At 36.2% G+C, this 27292-nt stretch overlaps 1 protein-coding gene across 1 annotated transcript in view; it reads left to right on the top strand.

Annotated features, from left to right (window-relative positions):
• TINAG (tubulointerstitial nephritis antigen) overlaps nucleotides 1-27292 on the top strand; it is an 83963-nt gene that overhangs the window by 3257 nt on the left and 53414 nt on the right. The window contains exons 2-4 of the mRNA XM_011960198.1: nucleotides 9941-10004; nucleotides 10653-10742; nucleotides 16269-16383. Of these exons, the coding sequence (XP_011815588.1) occupies nucleotides 9941-10004; nucleotides 10653-10742; nucleotides 16269-16383 (269 nt within the window). The remainder of the gene's footprint in view (nucleotides 1-9940; nucleotides 10005-10652; nucleotides 10743-16268; nucleotides 16384-27292) is intronic.

Raw genomic sequence — 27292 nt, 5'->3', positions numbered from 1 at the left:
TTCCTTCCTTCCTTCCTTCCTTCCTTTCCTTTTTTTTCTCTCTCTCTCTTTCTCTTTCTTTCCTTTCTCCCCCTCTCCTTCTCCCTCTCCCTTTCCTTTCTTTTCCTTTCCTTTCCTTTAATTTTTATGAGCCATTCCCATCTTTCTCCAATGGTAACCTCCTTTAAAAAAAGTTTGTGTACCCTTTTACAGCAGGTAGTCTTGTTTTGTGTGCTTAAATTATTAATTTATATAGACCGTATTATGCTACAGACCTCATTCTCTTTCTTGACTTTCTCAGACAGCAGCATGTTTTAAGACTGTCTCCATGTCTCCACGGACTACTAGGACTAGTCTGTGGCTTCTGACTGATGCTTAATTCTCTGTGATGTCCCTTCATCTCATCTAACTCCCTGTTCCCTCCATGGTGGGTGGACACCTAGGTTGTCAACAGCTCTTTGCTATCATAAAGAAGTCCATAATGGACAGCCTCATGCATGCCTTCTTATCGACTTGCATGATACAACAAGACTTGAATTGCTGGGTCCCAGGCATGCAGGTAATCTGCCAGATGGCTCTCAGAAGTAGCTGCATTAGTTCATGGTCCCCTAGTACTATATGGGGACACACCTCTAACAATTAATATTATGCAGAGAAGTAACCTTTATTTATATAATCAGTAAAACATGATTTCTCATTGTCATTTTAATTTGTATTTCTCTAATTTCTAGTAGGTTTGAGCTTCTCTTCATAGGCTCATTAATGTTTGTCTTTCTTCTTGCTGTGACTTACTTTTTCCTGTCCACAACCTTGTAATACAACTTAATATCCGGTACAGCAAGTCAGCTTATTCACCACTTAAGATGACTTAATTCACTTAAGATGACTTAAGTCACATAGACATTAATCTTCCATAAACAGTTTTTGAATAAGTTTTTCTAGTTCCTCAAAAAACTTCAGCTAGAATTTTGAGTAGAATTGCATAAAATTTATAGATGTATCTGAAGATAGTTGAACTCTGTAACGTGTTGACATCTCATCAAAGAGTATAGGATATTTCTCCACTTACTCTGATTTTTAAAAATACCCTCAAATAGATTTAACACTTTACTCTATAGTGGCCTTATAATACTCTTTGTTTATTCTCAGATATTTTAAGATTTATTTTGTATTGCTTTTTTTTTTTTTTTTTGACAGGGTCTTGCTCTGTCATCCAGGCTGCACTACAGTGGTGCCATCATGGCTCAATGCAGCCTCGACCTTCCCCGGGCTCAAGTGATTCTCTCACTTTATACTTCCAAGTAGCTGGGACTACAAGTGCCTACCACCATGCCTGGCCATTTTTTTTTTTTTTGCATTTTTAATAGAGATGGGGTTTCTCCATGTTTCCCAGGCTGTTTCAAACTCCAGAGCTCAAACATTGTATTGCATATTTTAAAAATATATTTTATAGTTGGTTGACTGTTGTTATGAATAAATGCTATTTATTCATGAGAGCTCATATCCTATGTGGCAATTTTTTCTCAGTTCTGTTATTAGAAACAAAAATGTATTTATCACAGTAAAGATGTCTACACCAAAACTCCAAAGTAAACATCATACATAATGGAGAAATGTAGATATGTTCCCTTTAAGACTAGTAATAAAACATGGCTTTCTACCGTTTTTGCTATATTTAACAGGGAGATATTTGTTATGCTTTAAGAGAAAAAATGAAGTAAAACAATCTGAAGATAAAAAGTAAAACTTTTATTATTTGTAGATAATGTGGTAATCTACATAGAAAAAATAAAACCAACAGAAAATAGCATTAATATGAGTTAGAAATATTTAAAAACCAGGATTTTTTATTAAAAAATCCAGATGTTTAGTTACTCTTGAAAACTTGAAAAATCTGACAGTTCTGGGTCCAGGGTCTTGCATGAGGTTGTCATTAGTTAGAGAGATGAGTGGTGGATGCCACTTTTGGTAACGTGTATATTTTCCATTTTCCCACATACCTTACCCCTTACTATTTTCTCTCTGACCCATTTCTCTCATTTCTGCCAGGGGTGAATATGTCTGTAGTTTCTGTAAGTGAAACTTACCTCAGTTTTGCTCAATATACAACTTACACAACTGTACATGGACCCTTGGGCCATTACTATTGCCGGTATTTTGGGATTGAAAGAAGGTAATTTATTTGAAAATGGAAGGTATATTTTCATTGAAAAATAGAAAATACATGTTTTAAAATAGAAAATACATGTTTAATAGAAAATATACCTTTAAAATGCTAATTTTAACTTCTCTATTTTGTCGTGTTGGTATGATCCTTAAAATAATAGGTGAAATTAATATATATTAGTAACATGATGAGAAAACATAAGGCATCATAAGGAGCCCTGTGCCCAGGATTAGTTAGGGATCATATTCCTGTTATTCAATAGTTTCTAAAAGTGACAAGATTGGGCAGTCAAGGGAAATTCACCCATCATAGAACCTGCACACACTACATATTTAATTAACAGACCCTTCTGTAACATACCCTGAGTAGCATGCTTTTTCTTGTCTTACTGAACATACTCTTCCTCCTTACAAACTAAGATTTATTGAATACTTACTGTGGAGCCAACAACTCTTCTAAGCACCTTTCAAGTATTAACTCATTCATCATTTAATTCTACATTGTTTAATAGAATATTATTTTATTTTAATTAAACAGCAACTTCTTGAGAGTAAACATGGTGATTTACTTATCATATACTAATTATGGTGCCATGAAGTGGGAGGCCTAGTAAATATTGGTTGAATTTGGATTAATTGGTATTTAGAGGATTTTAATTTTATTTCAAATTTTGTATTTGTTGAATTAAATAATAATTTCCTCATAGGATTTAAAATAAAATATTTTCATAAGTATACTTTTTCATACATAAAGTAGTTTTAAAAGATTTAGAAAGTATCAAAGTATTATTATTCATGGTTTAAATGTGCAATTTCTATATTATTTTGGATGTTGGAATATTAACAGGAGTAATTAATAGTATTTAAAACGTTTATATATCCAAGATTGTAGTAAGCATTGAGGGTCATAAGAAAAGAGCATTATAAAGTCCCAGGCCTTGAGAAACTTAGGATCTGCATGGGTAAGGAGACTTAGGTATATGAAACAATTAGGAAGCATTGTGTGACTTGTATGCCACATGTAGACAAGAATATAATCCAGGAAAGTTGAGTATATTAAAATGGTTAACGTTTATTTGATTAAAACTGTGTACTATATAAGAATATGTCAGATTGGTGGCAACCCTAACTAAAGTAAATATTTTTAACACGTAAGATATTTTGCCTGGATTCACTTTGTCATTAGCGATGAGGCTGCATGCAGCCTTCTGCTTAATCATTGCTAGAAAATGGCCCTTGTAGTCATGAGCTAGTTTGGCTCTTCACGCTCCAAAAGTCGTATTTGAGTACCAATAAAAAATTGGAAAATAAAGTTACAGTTTCCACATTTTGAGAAGACATTCTAAAGCATAGACAAGCACCTCTGTTTTATCTCTTTGGCCAGAATATAGTCACATGGCCATGCCAACCATCAAAGAGAGGTTTTGCTTAGCTGTGTGGTAATGTGCCTAACTATGAATGGGATTCTGTTACAAAAAAAAAAAAAAAAAAAGGAGAGAATGCTATTGGGAACAACCAGCAATCTCCGACAAAAATTAAGAATGCAGAATCACCTAAAACCACAGTGGCTATTTGGATGTCTGCCTTTCGATTGGTTATTATATCAATTTAAATTTTTCAAGTCTCAGTTTAAAAGTATGAGTTGTAATGCTTTTAATGTGCTGAAATGTACTTGAGCTTTTCTTATTTGAGACATACAGCTCATACAAAAATAGTTGCTACTTCTTCAATATCCATTTTTGCTTGAGAGGTAGAATTTTGCTAAGACTTTAATTTAGGGTCATAGTTTATGTAGAACTTATGTTCCAGGTATAGTTTTTACCCTATTCACTGTGAAAGGAAGTAATTAATCATTTTATTTTGTAGCAGAAAGTTCATATTAGACTATAAGTGCTCCTATACAGAAGATTTTTTTCTTTTATCTTGCTTTTGAAAGTAGCTACTTGAAAAGAAAATAGTACTACACAATATTGAAAAAATGTGCAAAATTAGTTAAGATAAAAATACAATGTATATTATTTATACTATTATTTGCATGTATAAAGCAACTTTCCTCTGAGATTCTATGATCACTCACTGACCTATTAGATATTATTTTTCAGAGATTTAGTTACATGGGTATTGTTCAGTTCTTCTTATTGTGCCTGTTCTAAGAGCTCTTTAAATCAAGGATTTAAAACTATGTACATTATCTTCAGGATTAAAAACATAAATATATCCATTTTGTACAAATTGGAAGTAAAACATACCGGTAAATATCTTCTTCCTGTGTTTTCTTTGCCATACCTGATGGTAACTTCCAGTAAATGATTTCAAATGTCAGGCTGGGTGTGGGGGCTCACACCTGTAATCCCAGCACTTTGGAGGTCAAGGTGGGAGGGTCTCTTGAGGTCAAGAGTTTAAGACCAGCCTGGCAGTACAATAAGACCTCATCTCTACCAACAAAAGAAAAAAAAAAATTAACCAGTCATGGTGGCACGCACTGTAGTCCCAGGTACATGGGTGGCTGAGGCGGGAGGATCCCTTAAGCCCAGGTGTTTGAGGCTGCTGTGAGCTATCATCCCACCAATGCACTCTAGCCTGGATGACAGAGTAAGACCCTATCAAAGTAAAAAAAAAAAAAAAAGAAAAAGTAAAAAAATTCAAATGTCAGATATGGAGAACCAATGATAGAGTTGAAAACAGAGCTCGAGTGGATTTTCTAGACATAACCTTTTGGTGTAGTGGATTTTAAGGAGAAAGTCTAGTAGACCATCTGTTGTAAACAGACCTAAGCTAATTTGATTATGCACAATATGTTCACATTGGTAAAAAAATGTATGTGAGTCACTGACATGTTTGAATTCGGTGAAGTTTATTTACTTCTTCACAACCTCCTTAACTATATTACAATGAAGATAAATCACAGTCCATACTTTGCCACGTATACTGACAGTTACAAAAATACGACACAGACCAATTCATTCAACCTCTATAAGCTTCAGGAAGTCTTCAGTTCCGTAGGTGTTCCCACATCTACGCTGCATGAAAAATTTATTAGAGGCACATATGATAACATTACAGAAGTAGGATTCTGTTACTTGTACAGTGGCTATCAGAGAATGACCATTCTTCCTTTCTACTTGGCTGGACACAGTACACAGGACAAATATCAGTCTTAGAGCACCAAGTCTAAGAGTACAGGTGCTTTTGTGTTTAAGAGATACATATAAACTATGGGATACAAGGGTGGGATGTGACTTTGAAATATTTTGGGTTAGCCTCATAGGTAAAAAAAGAAAAATTAGAGTTTAACCAATGGGAATTAATTATTTATCACAATTATGCTGATTAACAAGTCATGAATTTTAATAATAAAACCCATTTCTGACATTTATTATACTAATACTCTAGGGTTGATCAAAATATGGGTAATGAAAGAACTTGTAGCAGTTGCTTCAAAGTCTGGTCTTTCAGAATGAATGCCACTGAACAACCCTGGGGGGTGGATTCCTGATTAGAGCAAGCAACTGCCTTTCCGACAGTTTAGACCAGCACAGATATTTATAATACACCGTGGTGAACTATTTTAAAATAAATTATAGACAACCTATCATTATCTTTTCACAATTCAAGAAGTGAAGTTTAGACTGGCACAGATACTTATAATACACTATGATGAACTATTTTAAAATAAATTGTAGACAACCTATCATTATCTTTTTGCAGTTCAAGAAGTGAAGTTGGCCAGGTGCGGTGGCTCACGTCTGTAATCCCAGCACTTTGGGAGGCTGAGGCAGGTGGATCACAAGGTCAGGAGATCGAGACCACGGTGAAACCCCGTCTCTACTAAAAATACAAAAAATTAGCCGGACGCGGTGGTGGGTGCCTGTAGTCCCAGCTACTCAGGAGGCTGAGGCAGAAAAATGGCATGAACCCGGGAGGTGGAGCTTGCAGTGAACAGAGATTGCGCCACTGCACTCCAGCCTGGGCGACAGAACAAGACTCTGTCTCAAAAGAAAAAAAAAAGAAGTGACGTTTAGACCAGCACAGATACTTATAATACACTATGATGAACTATTTTAAAATAAATCATAGACAATGTATTATCATCTTTTCTCAATTCAAGAAGATAAACTATTTCATTCTCCAAATATATGATTTGCCTAATATTGCTTTAAATGCTGTTAAAGTTGCAAAAACTGCCTTAATTTCAACAGTCATTAGTTTTGGCTTTGTTTTGTTTTGTTCTGTTGGTCAAGATGCTGTGTGTGTAACCAATTAATTAACTCACTCTGAGGAGCTCTAGACATATTTTACTGAGAAAGTATAGCTACCAGACAGGAATTTTTTCATATCACCACAATGACAGTTTTCAACCTACAGTAATCTGGGTTACTGCTTACCTTGAATTGATTCCCCCTTTTGAGTTCTGAATCCCATCTTTTGTCTTTTCAATACCTCCGTATCTACCATTCTCTCTCGCTTTCTTGCTCTCTCTTTCTCCTCAAGCATCATTTTTTTCGTTTTCTTTTCTCCTGGTGATATGGTTTGGCTGTGTCACCACCCAAATCTCATCTTGGATTGTAGCTCCCATAATTCTCACCTGCCTTGGGAGGGACCCGGTGAGAGGTAATTGAATAATGGGGGCAGGTTTTTCACATGCTGTTCTCATGGCAGTGAATAAGTCTCATGAGATCTGATGGTTTTATAAATGGGAGTTGCCCTGTACAAGCTTTCTCTTGTCTGCCACTGTACAAAATGTCCCTTTGCTTTTCCTTCGTCTGTGGTAATGATTGTGAGGCCTCCTCAGCTATGTGGAACTGTGAGTCCATTAAACCTCTTTCCTTCACAAATTACTCAGTCTCGGGTATGTCTTTATTAGCAGTGTGAGAACAGGCTAATACATGCGGATTAACCATTAATTTCCAAAATGTGCTTTTGCCTTTCCCAACTTTAAAAAAGCTCTCCCTTAACTTGATGTCTTTAAACAGCTACCATTTCATTCCCTTCTTTCCTTTTATGACAAAATATCTGAAAGAAAAATTTACTTTCTTATTCCAAGTCTCTCATCAACCCATTCCTACAGGATGTCAACTCACTGCTACTTCACTGAAATTTCTCTTGGCAGGGATATTGGCAGTTCCTACATTGCTAAATGCAATATTCAGATGTCTGTTTTCTTGTTCTTGGCCTCTTGACAGTACTGTATGCAGCTGACCACCTAGAGCATATGAAACACTTTCTTAACCCTGTTTTTCATGACACCACCCTCTCCTCAATTCTATTCTCCCTCACAGGTCACTCCTTCCCAGTTTCCTCTTCTGAATGTCTGTCAGACACAGTGTTTTGAGCTCAGTCCTGGACCACTTTCTCTTCCCTACATACACTCTCTCCAAAAGACCCTTATTTAGTCTTGGGTTTGAAAAAGTAGATATGGATGTTTGTGTCTCCCAAATTCATGCTCCAGCCTTGGTTTAACTCTGGTCTTTTATAAACTGCTGTCTACTTGATATCTCTGTTAGGTTGTCTAGCCTAGGTTTTATCTAAATCTAAAATATACACAGTAGCAGTCTTCATTTCTTGACACAAGCCTGTTTCTTATTTTAGTGGTAGCTGTACCATTTCTTTATTACTCAAGCCAAAGTCCTAATGAGATAGCTTTGATTCCTCTTTTCCCTCATTCACCAAACTCAATCCATGAGTGATTCCCTTGGAGTTACCTCCAAATTATATCCACCTACTTCTCTCTATCCTCACTACTATTATGCTAATCCTTCATCCCTCTGGGAACCTCCACCCCAGTCAGCTCAACAGGAGTGATAACTGCAGAGATTAGGGTGGAGACATTTTGGATAAGGCCTTACAGGTTACAGTAAGAAGTTTGATCTTATTCTCAATTTGATGGGAAATGACTTGAAGATTTTAAGTAGGAAATGACATGATGTGTATTTTTTGAAGATCTCTGTAAATGCTGTGTGAGAAATGAGGGATCCGCTGGAGTTGGGAAGGACTGTAGCAAAGGAGTGAGTGGACTGCTTCTGGGTATTGTATATAGGCTCATGCTTTACTGTGTCAGCACCTTGACCGGGGTCCAAAGTAACTGATTATGCCTTTTGTTAAAGAGATTAATTCTCATGCAAGATTAAAGTGAATACAGTGTCTCATAGTTATCTCTTACATGACATTAAGGAAAGATGACCAAGAAATGGAGTTTTTGTTAACATTAAATTTAGTGTTGAATTTTGTCAACATTAAATTTAGTGATTTGGGGTGGCTTGGTGATGGCGTTCTCCTGACTTCAAAATTATTAGCTGAGTATAAGTCAGAGAAGGGACAGTCTTTTTTCCTTAAGGATGCTTGAGACCTCTGTTCCATTTATCCATGGAATTCATATGTTGAACACTCAAGATTCATGAGGTATGATTATAAATCAACTTTGTTTTTATTCCACACGCTCAGTTTTTAAGAATGGTCAGGGAACTACTTCTCTTGGCTTTGAATGAAAACTTTGATTGTTGTATGGATTTTCTGTTGTTTCTGGGTGATAAACAATTTTAGGATCTCTTTAAATTAGAAACATACTCTGGATTCAGTTATGAAAGGAGTCTAATCTTACGCAGCAATTAAAACCATGCATTTGATGTAAAGTTCAATCTTCCCACATCTCGGGTTTGCTGTATTAGGAAAACTGTGGTCAGGAGACAAGTGGTTTCCTTTTCTTACCCCCATGATTGTGAAGTATCAAAATGCCACGTAAAAGGGATGCATAGATGCAAATACATAAATAATTAGATTCATTAAGCAGAATATTGGACTGCAAAACATCCAGGGGAGGGGCAGTTTTGAAATATTTTCTATTAAAATATTAGCTTTGTAACATTGTGGCTAGAAGTTAACAAGGTCCCCTGGAAATCTTTCTAAATCTATAGTTTGCCCTATGCTTTTATGAATAAAAGGTTAAAATTCATTTTGTTTAATTAGAGGCCATTGGCATAAAATATCAATTAGATGTTTCTATCAAAAACAATTTCACCAGACAATGTTGAGTACTTTTTGCAAATTTAGTGTTAATTTTGAATTTAAGCAGATTATATTTTCAAAAGGAATTTAAATTTTTAAGCAGAGCACTATTTTTACAATATGTTACTAATGGTTTTTATATGATAATGATTCACCAGTCGTCTCTTTTGAGTAGTTCATATAATCTCATAAAGCAGTTAATAACCAGTTTCAGTTAATAGTTAAGAAACATTTGGATTTGGAAGGCAAATGGATACAATCTTACTGATTTCATGAATTTTTTCTCTTATTCAGATCCTAAAGAAAAAAATAGAATTTGTCTTTGTAAGGTAAATTCAATGAAGTGACCTGGTATTTTGAGTGCAAAGCTATGGGCTACTTACTCCAGTCATATCCAATTAATTATAAGCACTTATGAGACTTAATTAGTTGTTTTTTTAAATGAGAAATGCCATAAATCAATTCAAATACTATTATATTGCTTACTTACTTAAAAGCATTAATTATTTTTTAAGCATAGTGATTAATTCCTTGGTAATCTTTTTTTCATGCTTTGCAAATCTTCCCTGTTGGAACATAATATGCAGTTTAAAGATAAAAGCGTTGAAACAAGCCCAGAAGATTTCGATATACAAACCTTAACACAAACCAGACATGGATTTCTATCAGCTTTTTTGGCACCAAACATGTCTGCATATTTGAAAAGCTAACTATGATTTTTGATTAAATTTTATGTTAATGCACTTTATTACTTAGTTTAGGATTTTCATTTCTTTACACGTTACTTTGACAGGTTGCTTCAAAGATGGTCAACATTATGAAGAGGGATCAGTAATTAAAGAAAACTGCAACTCCTGGTAATAAATTTAAGTGATACAGAACTGAGTTCTACTGTGTGTGTATGTTTTCTTCAAATAAAAGAAATATTTGTGAAACAAAGCATATATTTATGTATGTATAGACAGAATCATATGTCATAAGACATCATATACCTGTAACTTTGTATAAGTATATTTAATTTTAAGGGATTTTGAAAATTTAATCATGAATATCTTTTAATGTTTGAGGTTGACAATAGGTCTTCATCATACAACAGGTCTGCATTAAATGTAACTCTTAATTATAATATTCTGATACCCTACAGACAAATTGTGTTTTTTGAACACAGTAACTATATAAAAACAGGATGCTTTAAAAGGACTAGCCTGCAGAAAGTTTCCAAATACAAGTACATGGAATCTACTGTCCAATTTGGCTTATGTTTTCAAACTTCAATGGATGTGTGATCATATCATTTGTTAATTGCCTGGAGTAGAAGATTACAGCATATTGAATGGTAGCTAACGTATGTTTTACAATTTGTTTTTGCCAAGAATCAAATAACCATATGGCTAACATTAATCAAGACATTATGTTTTATGCCTTAACAATGTATAACTCATTTTACTAATTGAAATATACTTCATAAAGACCAAGCCACTTTTGTAATCATCATATCTTTACAGCACATGCTCAGGACAGCAATGGAAATGTTCCCAGCATGTATGCCTTGTTCGTCCAGAATTAATTGAACAGGTCAATAAAGGAGACTATGGGTGAGAGAAATCTTGCTTTATATGCTTCTTGACACTGCCATTTACTATGCAGGTTTCAATGTATTGCTTGGTTTCTATAAATGGTCATTCATTGTTTAAAGAGAAAGAGTGGTAGAGAAATAGGGAGATAGAAAGCATATAAAACTGGAATGCAAAGGTAAACATTAAGTAATTAAAATGATCAAATAAGAAATCTAGAGCATAGTTAGGAAAGAGCAGTGTCATGGTGTAGGTAAGGGAAGTGGAGTAAAGCTACTCTGGATAAGTATTTAGGCAAAATCAGGAAGTCAGCAAAATTCATTTATTCATACTAACCATCTGTTCCTCTGCTGCTGCCCTCACCAAGTCAATCACATGCTTAGCTATCATGGGTAGAATCTGACTTTACAAGGATGATATTCAAATAACAAGCCAATCTAAATAATTTCACTGAAATGATGGGTATCTAGCCAATGTCACTTACAGTTGAATCAAAAGACAGATTGAGCTACTTTACTTTAATAGTACACTAAAGATAGGGATGATTGACACTGAAACATTGGAAATAACTGATGCTCTCGTACAGATTGAAAAATTAGATGGCTTCTCCATTTACACAGAGGAAATTAAGATGTAGGCACTGGCCTGGCAAGGTGGCTTATGCCTGTAATCCCAGCACTTTGGGAGGCTGAGGCAGGTGGGTAGATCACTTGATGCCAGGAGTTCAAGACCAGCCTGGACAACATAGTGAAACCCCATTTCTACTGAAAACACAGAAAATATTAGCTAGGCATGGTGATGCATGCCAGTAATCCCAGTTACTCAGGAAGCTGAAGCATGAGAATCACTGAAGCCTGGGAGACGGAGGTTGCAGTGAGCCGAGATTGCGCCACTACACTCCAGCATGGGCATCGGGGGTGAAACCCTATCAAAAAAGAAAAAGAAAAAGAAAAAGATACAGGCACCAACATGGACTTTTATTATAGAATTAAAAGGAAGAGGAACAGGCCAGCTGGTATCTGCTTCAGGATTTCTCCACTGCCATTGATCAAATCTCGATATATCCTTGATAACATCTTCCACATTTCTGGAAAAGACTTCACATAAAAAGATCTATTATTGAACAATTAGAAAAGTGAAATAATCTGGAGATGTATTTTTATAAAATGGAAGTATAATCTCCTTCCACATATAACATGTTTTTTCCCAGCATAATGGGGATACTAAATTTCAACGTATTCAAAGTTTTTTCTTGGAAGATACAAAACATATAGAAAGTCACATTTGTTGATATTAATATCCTTAAACCATTCTCAGTTCCTCTGTGTGTGTGTGTGTGTGTGTGTGTTTGTGTTAAATCAATATTTTAGAAAATAACTTGATGACATTTTAAGTATTTCTAGGGAAAACCAATTATAATTTTCTGTGGCAAATCATATTTAAATGATTCAAAGCACATGAGAGTATGTGCCATCTTGAAAAATTGAATCAGATTCCTAAAAGTGTTCAAATGCTAGACCTAATTAACATACACTTCCAAGAAACCAAAATAGAGGAGCCTAGTTTTCCACTATTAAAAGTACATGAGAAACCACAGTCTAAACCAATGTGGTACACTTAATAAAACACACTTAGGAGTACAGAGGTTGTTGTAAATGCTATTAGGTTGGTGCAAAAGTAACGGTAGTTTTGGCCAAAACTGCCATACACTTTTGCACCAACCTAATATCTTCCTTGGAAGGAAGAATGTTCTTTCCATGATTTATTTATTTTGAGCATGCCCTAGGGCTACTTAAGAGGCATGGGCTTTGTATTTTAGTAGCAAATATTAGACATCATATAACTTTCAAAGAGTAGAAAATGAAGTATAATTGGAGCAAAAGGAAACATACAAAAACCAAAGGAAAAAAAGTTAAGTAAAAGGAACAAGCTAGAAAGACAAGAAATAAAACTAAAATTATTTACCAGGGCAAAAAAGGGGGGAAGTCTTTAAATTTAAAAGAAAGTTCTAATTCTCAGCTATTCTCTCTTCATGATGCTCAAATTGTTTTTACATGTAAAAATATAATCATACTGTATCATTCATTATTTATTAAGTGCTTTTAAAAATAGCCTACACCAAATATGCAGTCTTGGCTTTAAAATATTTCTTTCCCACATCTTGACAGTATTTTAGATCCAAGTCTTTATTTATTCTATGTAATGTACTTCAGTGCTTATTTATTCTCTGTATTATTTTTTAATGTAATCAGTTGATATTAACAAAACGTATGTTCTACTGGTGGCATGGCTGAGGATACACATAAATAATTTTGGCCTGGCGAGGTGGCTTATGCCTATAATCCCAGCACTTTGGGAGGCCGAGGCAAGCAGATCACTTGATGTCAGGAGTTTGAGATCATCCTGGCCAACATGGTGAAACCCCATCTCTACCATAAATACAAAAATTAGCCGGGTATGATGGCATGGGCCTGTAGTCCCAGCTACTCGTTAGGTGGAGGCACTAGAATTGCTTGAACCCAGGAGGTGAAGGTTGCAGTGAGCTGAGATCATGCCACTGCACTCCAGCCTAGGAAACAGAGTGAGATTCTGTCTCAAACAAGCAAAACAAAAAAACAAATAATTTTTATGTTAAGGGAATTTACCATCTAGTGAGGAGTCAACACTGCCATACCTTTATAAAAGGATTTCTAATAATAGGGGAGAATATAAGTGCTACATTAGTGGCACAAGTAATAATCAGCAAGTTAGTGGAATAAAGGGAGACATGTAAGTGTTTCAATTACCTGCTGCTGTGTAAAAAACCATTCCAAGATTCAACATTTTAAAACCATACAACCATAAACTTTTCATCTTTTCACATCAGCAATTTGGAATAGGTTCAACTGAGGCTTTTTTGCTGCTCTCTTCTGGAATTACTCCTGTGTCAATAGAGCCTCAACTGAGGTTGAATTGTCTGTGATGGCCTTACACTGTGTCTTGTGGTTGGTGCTGGTTGTTGATTGGGCCACGTTTCTCCAGCAGGCTAGCTTTGGCTTCTTCTCATAATTACTATTCTGATGGGTCATATGTGGAAGCTGCCCCAGTCCTCCCTTGAAGCTTATGCTTGAAAGTTTCACGATCTCAATTCTACTGCTTTCTATTGGGTAAAGCAAGTTACTAGGCCAGCCTACATTCAAAAGCTAGAGAAACAGATTATTTCTTATGAACTCAAAATTTCGTTTACTGGATAAGTTGGCTTTCATTTTTCACTGTTTTCTCAAAACCCGCTCACCCCAAACTGCAGTGATTAACTTCTACCTATTCTTAGTTACTGGCATCTTGCTGTATCTGGTCAACTTGAAAATTTGAAGTTAGTTTAATTCTTCCTTCCTTTTATTCTCAGTCAGTAGGTATTGCTAACTCCCGCACTCAAAGTTTCTCTTAGATATTTACTTCTTCCATTCTAGACTATATTCTAATGCATTTCTTTATCAAGCCTGGTTTGAAATTATCTAACTTGTCTCTGTTTCCAGAAATTCTCAGTGGAACCCCGTTGCTTGTGAAACATGTATTGCCTTAGCATAAATAATATATTGGCCCAAAAACGTTTTTACTACCTTATCTTTTATACCATTTTCAGCCCCTGTGTCCCTATCCTCTCTCCTAGTTTAAACATTTAACTTACTTGTCATTCTCTACACATGCCACCCAACTTCAAACCTGCATGCTTTGCTCAAGAGTTACCTTTACTTTAAACAAATGCTCTCTTCTTTCATATGTGGTCACCAAACTCATTCTCATCCTTCCAGATAGAGAACTAAATTTGCTTTATGTAAAAAATTTGCCAACTCCTTCAGTTATGTTTGAATCTTTTGATCATCTTTTGATCTACTGCTGATAGATGACACACGCCAAAGTCATTTCTATCTTCGCATTTTTTCTTAAGGTATGAACTTCTTAAATGTAGAAAACTTTATTCATATCTATGTTCTCAGTGTTTATTAGAGAATATGACAGATCAATTAAGAAAGTTCAATAAATGCTAAATTGGATTAAAGTGAAAATTATGAGTCAAAGTCAAGAAGGATGTTATAGATTAGTCGTACCTTTCACACTTTTGACCATATCTCACAGTAGAACATACATCTTACTTTGTGATCTAGTACACACACCCATGCACAAGCATCAACACACACACAGACACATGCACAGAGTTTATTACCCTTAGTATTTGTAATAAACTCTATTTCCTATTATTTCTCCTATCTTCTATTTTATTTTCTTAAACTGTCACCCTACTAACCAAACTGAGTGCTCAATTAAATAACCTATGAACATCTCTGACCTGATGTTTGAAAACTACTAACATACGGCAACAAAAATATACTTGACTGATGTCACAATTTTGCCCAACTTTGCCCTGTTAGCCTTTTGAATTATACTACAATATCTCTTATATTCAGAGGTTCTCTTATTGAGATTCCTTGGGTAATGAAGATTGCACTTTAAATTGTAGCTAAGTTTCTAAGGATTTTATGAACTAACACATCTTATACGAAAGAAAAGCGTTAACTTGTGAGCTATATTATTAAAAATTAAGTTGTGTTTTGAATGATTCATAGGAGCCTATCACATTATAAACGATTTTGGTGATAAACATAGTAGGACAGGGTTTAAATTTGACATAAGTACAGAAAATATATTGACCTCAAGTGGTGGATAATTCAGAATAGGCATTGATTAAATTACTTGCATCTTTCTAATTTTTTATCTACTATCATCTAGTAAAAAAATTTTGTTTGTGTTCAAATTTCAATACTAAATTTTGAAGAGAAATTTTTGTTTCTAATTAAGAGCACAAAATACGTCTCTACGAAAATATGCACTTTTGTTACCTAATTTCACATCAACTGATTTTCTATTATTATTAATAACTAAGATGATTGAGCACTTAATACAAATGAACTCATTTAATACATAATAGAATATTCCAATATCTAAAAATTAGCACTGATGTCATTTTTAAAAATTGTAAGTATTTTGTTTTTCATTATTCATGCATACTTTTTTACTTTGTCAATTTCTTTTCAAATATAAATTTTAAAGAAAATGTATTAACCTATTTAATGTATCAGTACATTTCTGTATATTTAAGCTTCTGTCTAAGATTCTTTTAATGGCATTTAAAGCAAACTACATATATTGGCCTTATTTACACTTAATCTTGTAATATGTAAATATTTTTACATATTACAAGATGTAAATATTTCATCTTTGTAATATGTAAATATTTCATATTCTTAGCATTAACCTACATTAATATGGTCTTATGTTCCTCGTATGAATCATTAAAATACTTGAAATGTACCTTATTTAGGAAGAGCATCTCATACCCTTGATTATTAAAATAATCAATAATGCATCATTTATATAAACAATAGCCTGCGATAATTCTCATATTGTGAGATTTGCTGCTGTTGAATTTCAGAAATATAAAGGAACATGTATTTATAAAAATGATGTCACATAACCTGTATATATTTTTCTTCTTCATTTGTAAGGCAGATGGACAGCACAGAACTACAGCCAATTTTGGGGAATGACTTTAGAAGATGGTTTCAAATTTCGCCTTGGCACTTTGCCACCTAGTCCCATGCTCCTGAGCATGAATGAAATGACAGTAAGTGTTCCTTCTGATTCATGTATGTGCACGTATTTGTATAAGTGTGTTCATGTGTGCATTAAAAGCAATTATAAATCACTAAAATAATGAGTTTTGAGCTTTCAGAGTCATAATTTTGTCACAAAAATGAAAAATCCTTTCCCCAAATGGTTGTTAAACCCCTCAAAAGTTTCATGTGGGCTTTGCAAGTTTACTGTTACCAATTAGACATAGTCTCCTTTAGGAATGATTGAATGGCCTGGCAAGATGGCGGAATAAGAACAGCTGGTTGGCAGCTCCCAGCGAGACCAACGCAGAAGGTAGGTGATTTCTGCATTACCAACTGAGGTACCTGGTTCATCTCATTGGGACTGGTTAGACAGTGGGTGCAGCCCATGGGGGGTGAGCAGAAGCAGGATAGGGTGTCACCTCACCCAGGAAAAGCAAGGAGTCTGGGAACTCCCTCCCCCAGTCAAGGGAAGCCGTGAGGGACTGTGCTGTGAGGGATGGTGCATTCTGGCCCAGATACTATATGCTTTTCCCATAGTCTTCGCAGTCCACAGACCAGGAGATTCCCTCAGGTGCCTACACTACCAGGACCCTGGGTTTCAAGCACAAAACTGGGTGGCCATTTGGGCAGACACTGTGCTAGCTGCAGGAGATTTTTTGTTTTTTTGTTTTTTTGGTTTTTTTTTTGATACCCCAGTAGAGCCTGGAATGCCAGTGAGACAGAACCATTCACTGTCCTGGAAAGGGGGCTGATGCCAGGGAACTGAGTGGTCTTGCTCAGCATATCCCACTCCTACAGAGCCCAGCAAGCTAAGATTCACCAGCTTGAAATTCTCACTGCCAGCACAGCAGTCTGAAGTTGACCTGGGACACTGGAGCTTGGTGGGATAAGGGGTGTCGGCCATTACTGAGGCTTGAGTAGGCAGTTTTCCCCTTACAGTGTAAACAAAGCCACTTGGAAGTTCAGACAGGGTGGAGCTCACCACAGCACAGCAAAACCACTGTAGCCAGACTGCCTCTCTACATTCCTCCTCTCTGGGCAGGGCATCTTTGAAAGAAAGGCAGCAGCTCCAGGCAGTGGCTTATAGACAAAACTCCCATCTCCCTGAGACAGGTGCACCTAGGGGAAGGGGCAGCTGTGGGAACAGCTTCAGCAGACTTAAATGTTCCTGCCTGCCAGATCTGAAGAGAGCAGTGGATATCCCAGCATGGTGCTCTAGCTCTGTTAAGGGACAGACTGCCTCCCCAAGTGGGTTCCTGACTGGGAGACACCCCTCAGTGGGGGTCAACAGACACCTCATACAGGAGAGCTCTGACTGGCATCTGGTGGGTGCTGCTCTGGGATGAAGCTTCCAGAGGGACTCTGTTAAGGGACAGACTTTCTCCCAGTGCTTCTTGACTGGCAGACACCTCCCAGCAGGGGTCAACAGACACCTCATACAGGAGAGCTCTGACTGGCATTTGGTGGATGCTGCCCTGGGACAAAGTTTCCAGAGGAAGGAACAGGCAGCAATCTTTGCTGTTCTGAAGCCCCTGCTGGTGATACCCAGGCAAACAAGGTCTGGAGTAGACCTCCAGCAAACTCCAGCAGACCTGCAGAAGAGTAGCCTGACTGGTAGAAAGAAAACTAACAAACAGAAAGCAATGGCATCAACATCAAAAAAAGGATGCCCAAGCAAAAACCCCATCCAAAGGTCACCAACATCAAAGGCCAAAAGTAGATAAATCCACAAAGGTGAGGAAAAATCAGCACAAAAAAGCTTAAAATTCCAAAAACCAGTGTGCCTCTTCTTCTCCAAAGTATCACAACTCCTTGCAAGCAAGGCAACAAAATTGGACGGAGAATGAGTTTGACTAATTGCTAGAAGTAGGCTTCAGAAAGTGGATAATAACAAACTCCTCCAAGCTAAGGGAGCATGTTCTAACCGAATGTAAGGAAGCTAAGAACCCTGATAAAAGGTTACAGGAACTACTAACCAGAATAACCAGTTGAGAGAATAGCATAAATGACCTGATGGAGCTGAAAAATACAACATGAGAACTTCATGAAGCATACACAAGTATCAATAGCTGATTCAATCAAGCAGAAGAAAGGATATCAGAGATTGAAGATCAACTTGATGAAATAAAGCATGAAGACGAGATTAGAGAAAAGCAAATGGAAAGGAACAAACAAAGCCTCCAAGAAATATGCGACTATGTGAAAAGACCAAACCTACATTTGATTGGTGTACCTAAAAGTGATGGGGCAAATAGAACCAAGTTGGAAAAAACACTTCAGGATATTATCCAGGAAAACTTCCCCAATCTACCAAGACAGGCCAACATTCAAATTCAGGAAATACCGAGAATACCACAAAGATACTCCTCGAGAAGAGCAACCCCAAGGCACATAATTGTTAGATTCACCAAGGTTAAAATGAAGGAAAAAGTGTTAAGGACACACAGAGAGAAAGATCAAGTTACCCACAAAGGGAAGCGCATCAGACTAACAGCAGATCTCTCTGCAGAAACTCTAAAAGCCAGAAGAGAGTGGGGGCCAATATTCAACATTCTTAAAGAAAAGAATTTTCAGCTCAGAACTTCATATCCAGCCAAACTAACCTTCATAAACGAAGGAGAAATAAAATCCTTTACAGACAAGCAAATGCCCAGGGATTTAGTCACCACCAGGCTTGCCTTATAAGAGCTCCTGAAGAAAGCACTAAATATAGAAAGGAAAAATTGATACCAGCCACTGCAAAAACATACCAAAATTTAAAGACCATTGACACCATGAAGAAACTGCATCAACTAATGGGCAAAATAACCAACTAGTATCATAATGTCCGGATCAAATTCACACATAACAATATTAACTTTAAATGTAAATGGGCTAAATGCCCCAATTAAAAGACACAGACTGGCAAATTGAATAAAGAGTCAAGACCCATTGGTGTGCTGTATTCAGGAGACCCATCTCACATGCAAAGACACACATAGGCTCAAAATAAAGGGATGGAGGAATATTTACCAAGTAAATGGAAAGATAAAAAAAGCAGAGGTTGCAATCCTGATCTCTGATAAAGCAGAGTTTAAACAAAGAAAGATCAAAAAGATCGAGAAGGGCATTACATAATGATAAGGAGATCAAGGCAACAAGAAGAACTAACTAACATGAATATATATGCACCCAATACAGGAGCACCCAGATTCATAAAGCAAGTTCTTAAAGACCCACAAAGAGACTTAGACTGTCACATAATAATAGTTGAAGATTTTAACACCTCACGGCCAGTATTAGACAAACCAATGAGACAGAAAATTAACGAGGAGATTTAGGACTTGAACTCAGTTCTGGACGAGGCAGACTTAATAGACATCTACAGAATTCTCCACCCAAAATCAACAGAATATACATTCTTCTCGGCACCACATAGCATTTAGTCTAAAATTGAACATGTAATTGGAAGTAAAACACTCCTCGGCATATGCAAAAGACCGGAAATCATAACAAACTGTCTATCAGATTAGAATTCTGGAATAGGAAACTCACTCAAAACTGCACAACTACATGTAAACTGAACAACCGATTCCTGAATGACTACTGGATAAATAACAAAATTAAGGCAGAAATAAGTTCTTTGAAATGAATGAGAACAAAGACACAATGTACCAGAATCTCTGGGACACAGCTAAAGCAGTGTCTAGAGGGAAATTTATAGCACTTAATGCCCACTGGAGAAAATGAGAAAGATCTAAAACTGACACCCTAACCTCACAATTAGAATTAGAGAAGCAAGAGCAAACAAATTCAAAAGCTACCAGAAACAAGAAATAACTAAGATCAGAGCAGAACTGAAGGAGATAGAGACATGATAAACCCTTCAAAACATCAGTGAATCTAGGAGCTGGTTTTTTGAAAAGATTAACAAAATAGATAGACCACTAGCCAGACTAATATAGAAGAAAAGAGAGAAGAACCAAATAGACACAATAAAAAATGGTAAAGGGATAACATCAATGATACCACAGAAATACAAACTACCATCAGAGAATACTATAAATACCTCTATGCAAATAAACTAGAAAATCTAGAAGAAAAATGATGAATTCCTGGGCACATGCACCCTCCCAAGACTAAACCAGGAAGAAGTTGAACCCCTGAAAAGACCAATAACCAGTTCTGAAATTGAGGCAGTAATTAATGGCTTACCAACCAGAAAAAGTCTAGGACCAGACAAATTCACAGCCAAATTCTTCCAGAGGTACAAAGTGGAGCTGCTACCATTTCTTCTGAAACTATTCCAAACAATAGAAAAAGAGTGACTCCTCCCTAACTCATTTTATGAGGCCAGCATCATCCTGATACCAAAACCTGGCAGAGACACAACAAAAAAAGAAAATTTCAGGCCAATATCCCTGATGAACATCGATGTGAAAATCCTCAATAAAATACTGGCAAACCGAATCCAGCAGCACATTAAAAATCGTATCCACCATGATGAAGTTGGCTTCATCCCTGAGATGCAAGTCTGCTTCAACATATCCAAACATCACATAAACAGAACCAATGACAAAAACCACATGATTATCTCAACAGATGCAGAAAAGGCCTTTGACAAAATTCAACAGCCCTTCATGCTAAAAACACTCAATACACTAGGTATTGATGAAACATATCTCAAAATAATAAGAACTATTTATGATAAACCCACAGCCAATATCATACTGAATGGACAAAAGCTGGAAGCATTCCCTTTGAAAACCGGCCCAAGACAAGGATGCCCTCTCTCACCACTATTATTCAACACAATATTGGAAGTTCTGGCCAGGACAATCAGGAAAGAGAACAAAATAAAGTGTATTCATACAGGAAGAGAGGAAGTCAAATTGTCTCTGTTTGCAGATGACATGATTGTATGTTTAGAAAACCACATCATTTCAGCCCAAAACCTCTTTAAGCTGATAAGCAACTTCAGCAAAGTCTCAGGATACAAAATCAATGTGAAAAAATCACAGACATTCCTATTCACCAATAATAGACAAACAGAGAGCCAAATCATAGTGAACTCTCATTCACAATTGCTTCAAAGAGAATAAGATACCTAGGAATACAACCTACAATGGATGTGAAGGATCTCTTCAAGGAGAACTACAAACCATTGCTCAAGGAAATAAGAGAAGACACAAACAAATGCAAAAACATTCCTTGCTCATGGATAGGAAGAATCAATATTGTGAAAATGACCATACTGCCCAATGTAATTTATAGATTCCATGCTATTCCCATCAAGCTACCATGGACTTTCTTCACAGAATTAGAAAATATTACTTTAAATCTTACATGGAATGAGAAGAGAGTCCATATAGCCAAGACAATCCTAAGCAAAAAGAACAAAGATGGAGGCATCATGCTACCTGACTTCAAACTATACTACAAGGCTACTGTAACTAAAATAACATGGTACTTGTACCAAAACAGATATATAGACCAATGGAACAGAACAGAGGCCTCAGAAATAACACCACACATTTACAACCATCTGATCTTTGACAAACCTGACAAAAACAAGCAATAGGGAAAGGATTCCCTATTTAATAAATGATGCTGGAAAAAATGGCTAGCCACGGGCAGAAAACTGAAACTTGACCCCTTACTTACACCTTATACAAAAATTAACTCAAAATGAGTTAAAGACTTGAACATAAGACCTAAAACCATAAAAACCCTAGAAGAAAACCTAGACAATACCATTCAGGACATAGGCATGGGCAAAGACTTCATAACTAAGACACCAAAAGCAATGGCAACAAAAGCCAAAATAGATAAATGGGATCTAATTAAACTAAAGAGCTTCTGCACAGCAAAAGAAACTACCATAAGAGTGAACAGGCAACCTACAGAATGGGGGATAATTTTTGCAATCTATCCATCTGACAAAGGGGTAATATCCAGAATCTATAAGGAACTTAAACAAATTTTCAGGAAAAAAAACAAACAACCCCATCAAAAAGTGGGCAAAGGATATGAACAGATACTTCTCAAAAGAAGACATTTATGTGGCCAAAAAACATATGAAGAAAAGCTCATCATCACTGGTCATTAGAAAAATGCAAATCAAAACCACAGTGAGAGACCATCTCATGCCAGTTAATGGCAATCATTAAAAAGTCAGGAAACAGCAGATGCTGGAGAGGATGTGGATAAATAGGAATAGCTTTTTTATTGTTAGCAGGAGTGTAAATTAGCTCAACCATTGTGGGAGGCAGTGGGGCAGTTTCTCAAGGATCTAGAACTAGAAATACCATTTGACCCAGCAATCTTGTTACTGGGTATATACCCAAAGGATTACAAATCATTCTACTATAAAGACACATGCACACATATATTTATTGCAGCACTATTCACAATAGCAAAGAGTTGGAACCAACCCAAATGCCCATCAATAATGGACTGGGTAAAGAAAATGTGGTACATATACACTGTTAAATACTATGCAGCCATAAAAAAGGACGAGTTCATGTCTTTTGCAGGGACATGGATGTAGCTGGAAACCATTGTTTTCAGCAAACTAACCCAGGAACAGAAAACCAAACACTGCATGTTCTCACTCATAAGTGGGAGTTGAACAATGAGAACATATGGGCACAGGGAGGGGAATATCATGCACTGGAGCCTGTAAGTGGATTGGGGGCTAGGGGAGGGATAGCATTAGGAGAAATATCTAATGTAGATGCTGGATTGATGGGTGCAGCAAACCACCATGGCACATGTATAACTATGTAACAAACCTACACGTTCTACACATGTATCCCAGAACTTGAAGTATAATAATAAAATAAAATTGATAATCCAGAAAAAGAATAATTGAATGTTCATTTACGTTGCTAATGACTTCACACAAATACAAATTTCGGATTATTGGTTATTCAGTGTGCCAATGCTTCAGCAGGTCATTGTTCCAATTTTTCTTTTTTACCTAAACACAGTTATTTTGTCCTGTCTATAGGAATATCCATTATCATATTAGAGTAAAATAAATGTTGGTATCTTTAGACATATATGCTTTGATGATTAGTAAAGGTTGATCCTCAAAAATCCTCAAGATTTCTGTTAAAAGAATATCTTCAAATTTTGCCTGATGACCTGGCAAACTTCTTTGTAAAATTACCTCAAGCTTTCTAACATTCTTATGCTTTGAACTATCTTATTGGGTTTTCCCTTTCATTTTTAAGAGGTGTTATCATCTGCTAATAGGTATCTTGTACCAAAAAGTTGCTACCTCTCTTGTTTTTACCAATCTCTTACTCACAAATTTGCAGTGTTACCACCCAATGTGTGGTGTTCTCCAGGCACATACACTTTCCAGTTGAGATACTGATTGTATTTAAGGCCTGTTATGAATGCCCAGGGTAGAGTGGTGCTTCCAGGCTGCTGGAGTTTGGCCTCTCCACCCTCCAATGAAGACATCCAGTCTCAGCTGCCTGGAAGCTCTCAGCAGCTTTAGCAAGCAAGATTGTTGTTTGCTGTTGGATGAGTTGTAAATGCACAAGTTTCTCTTCAAATGTTTAATGTACTTCGCTTTTGAGTGATGTGATCACCTGAGTTATTGTTACAATTCAGATTCTAGTAGCAGGGCCCTCTAAATTATAACTAGTATCAGAGAACATAATAACAGGTGTTTATTAAGTAGTTGTGTGTTAAAGCACTTACAGTTTCATACATGATCTCATTTAATTTCCCCAGCAGCATGATGTAGTGGATACTATCATTACTCACATTTTACAGACAGGCAAATTGAGGTCGAGAAGTTAAGTCACGCCAAGATTGAGAAAGGTTAAGAGCCACTGCAGAATTATTTACATTGCCTAGACAGGACATCTAAAAAATCCGTTCCCCTAAAAGTTGTTAGAGTTCCTGAATTGGCCAACGGTAAATGGAACTACTAACTCTACTTATTCCAGTTAGTAGAGTTCCAACATAGCGTTGGCCAATTCAGGTTCAAAGTAGTAAAAAGACTTTTAATCTCTTAACCAAAGCTAACTTTCTGAAATATTCAGCTTTGATATACTTCTGGGTCTCCCCTACAATCATAAGACTTAAATCTTTAGAGATGTGGCTCTGATTTATGATTTTGAGTGACCTAACTCTATGATGAACTGAAAAAAAGTTTTTTTTTCTGTTTTATTTCTCATTTTTGTTCCTACTGAGTGAGAAAAAATAATAAGCAGCATTATTTAAGAAAAGAGGACAGACCTTTATAAGGTTTGCTCTTTCACTTGCTTTTATTGAGGGCCACGGTGGGCCACACACTCATTTATGTGTCTCTATATATTTCCTGAAAAGTATTTCTAACATATCCTTTATAAACTAATTTCTGCAGCTTGGAATATCATATGTTCTAGAGAAAATGAGTTACATTTCTTTCTTAAGTTTCCACTCACCATAGCAAAGAAAAGGAAATTTAATTCAAAATCATTTATTGGCTCCTGGGATTTGTTTGCATAAAAGTCACTGTGGTGATATTTAAATTAAAACTCTTAATGATGAGTTGGGAAAAATTTAAATTACCTAGTGCTTTGAATTACAGCATAAGTTACAATGCCTGGAATTGCCGAGTAATTCCAGGAAAGCAATAAGAAAAATTCAGCTGAACCAGTAAGAGTTCTATTACACTTACGATGTAAGTCAAGGAAATGCATCTTATTTCTAGGGCATAGTAGTTAGGACTACATTTCCGAGTGTTAGAGATGTTTTAATATGAGGCCAGGTAGAATAGAATCAGAAATAATAGCAAGTGTCTCCAGGAAGAACGTGAAGTAAGTATGAACTGAGTTGAACTGGAATCTTTGGAAAGCTATAGCTACAAGTTAGTTTTATAACTAGTTCTTAGGCTGTTGACCACATAGAAAAACCCAATATATGATATCGAACTGCCTCTAATTACCGTGACAATGAATTTCTTTTTGTGGGAATTCTTCTCGATTACTGGTGCATCCCCCTCACCGCCCCCTCACACACTTTTCCCCAACTTTAAAAAAATCATTTTCAATATATGATAGACTATACATACAGCTAGGGTGGGCAGTACCCAACAGTGGTATGATTTCAAGCATACTGAAAATTTCCATGCACCTCCGTCCATAAACATCTTCTTGGCCATATTGCTTGGGTAAGAGTTTAGATTCGGGAAATTATTTTCCCTGGATGGGAAAAATAAGCCATGAGTCATCCTGAATTCCTGGGAAAGCTCTTTCCTTCCCTGGCTGGTTTCCAGGCTTCATTCCTTAGCTTAAGTCATTATTCTCGTAACGTGTTTACTGGCTCCTTCACTTATTACCTCAGTCTCCTTCTGCACAAAATGACAATGGTTGTAGTATCTAGCTCACAGGGCTGCGTAAGTCCCATGAAATAGTGGATGCGAAATGCTTCGCACAGTACTTAGATATAGTAAAGTATTAAATGAATGTTATTATGTAATATATAAAGATGTTCTTTCTCCCTTGTATTGACCTTGGGAGAATAGTAGTGTTCTGAGACAAGTTAATGTTGTAAGGACTAAGTTAGTAACACCTTCATTATTTGGAGCATTTTCTTTTATAAAGAAAGGTGTAGGCCTGGATTTATTGGCTCTGATAAAGCTTATATATTTCTGGTGAACTGAGAGTTCTATGATGCTCTTATATCAAATCAAATCAACTCTGTACCTGATTGTTTTTCCAGACATAATGTTCAAGTGCTTGTGAATTGAGGGGTGGAGATAGCACCAAGAAGCTTCACTGTGTTCTATCTTATTATAAATATTAAAAATGTTGTGAAAAAATACTATTTTCACATAGAAATATGAAAATTAAGACTTCATTTGTATGCTTGGCTCCATTAAAATTTTTTTCTTTAACAATTTTGAAATTATTTTTATTTACTCCCCAAGGAGACTAATTAGGTTACTAAAGCTATTACAGGTGAGTATTATGTGTAAGGTGGAACTATTTGGAAACAACTAAAATATTAAGAAGGCTAGTATGGCATTTAAAACCTATTGGTGTACTATATTATATAATATCAAATTGCTGTAAGTAAAATATTCTAAAATTGTTTGAGTCAACCTCATAGCTAACCAGAACAGCATCCTTTCTCAGTCATCCAATATATATGAATATGTTGGCATTAACTAACAAAGAAAAAAATGTTATACTTTCTATAGTTTGTTGGAAGTTACAGTAAAATAATACTTTATTTATTTTATAATAAAAAGTGTTTTTTTTTTTTTTTTGAGACAGAGTCTTGCTCTGTCTCCCAGGCTGGAGTGCAGTGGCCCGAGCTCAGCTCACTGCAAGCTCCACCTCCCAGGTTTGCGCCATTCTTCTGCCTCAGCCTCCCCAGTAGCTGGGACTACAGGCGCCTGCCACCTCGCCCGGCTAGTTTTTTGTATTTTTAGTAGAGACGGGGTTTCACTGTGTTAGCCAGGATGGTCTCGATCTCCTGACCTCGTGATCTGCCCGTCTCGGCCTCCCAAAGTGCTAGGATTACAGGCTTGAGCCACCGCGCCCGGCCAATCAAAAGTGTTTTAAAGCCAATGATTTTTGAGGTGAGAAATGGAAAATATTTTTAATCATCTGGATACTTTATTATTCTCTAGATAACACATAGCAGTTGATAGCCTGGATTTTTTTCTCTAGTCATTAGTAATAATATAAGGAGTTTTTTTTCCTTTCAGAAATATATTTCAATGACGGCCAAGTACTGAGGCGTAAGAAATATCTTTGAAAATCTTAAAGCAATTTTCCAAGTTTAGTTTTTATTGTTCATGGGATTTGAATATATATATATAATTTGATTATATTTGAATATGTGTGTGTATGTGTGTGTGTGTGTGTGTATATATATATATATATATATATTTTTTTTTTTTGCGACAGAGTCTTGCTCTGTTGC

This window comes from Colobus angolensis, unplaced genomic scaffold (genome assembly GCF_000951035.1).
Source record: "Colobus angolensis palliatus isolate OR3802 unplaced genomic scaffold, Cang.pa_1.0 Scaffold51, whole genome shotgun sequence".
Lineage (NCBI taxonomy): Eukaryota > Metazoa > Chordata > Mammalia > Primates > Cercopithecidae > Colobus > Colobus angolensis.
The sequence above is the reverse complement of the archived record's forward strand: the minus strand, read 5'-3'. Positions and strand labels throughout refer to the sequence as shown.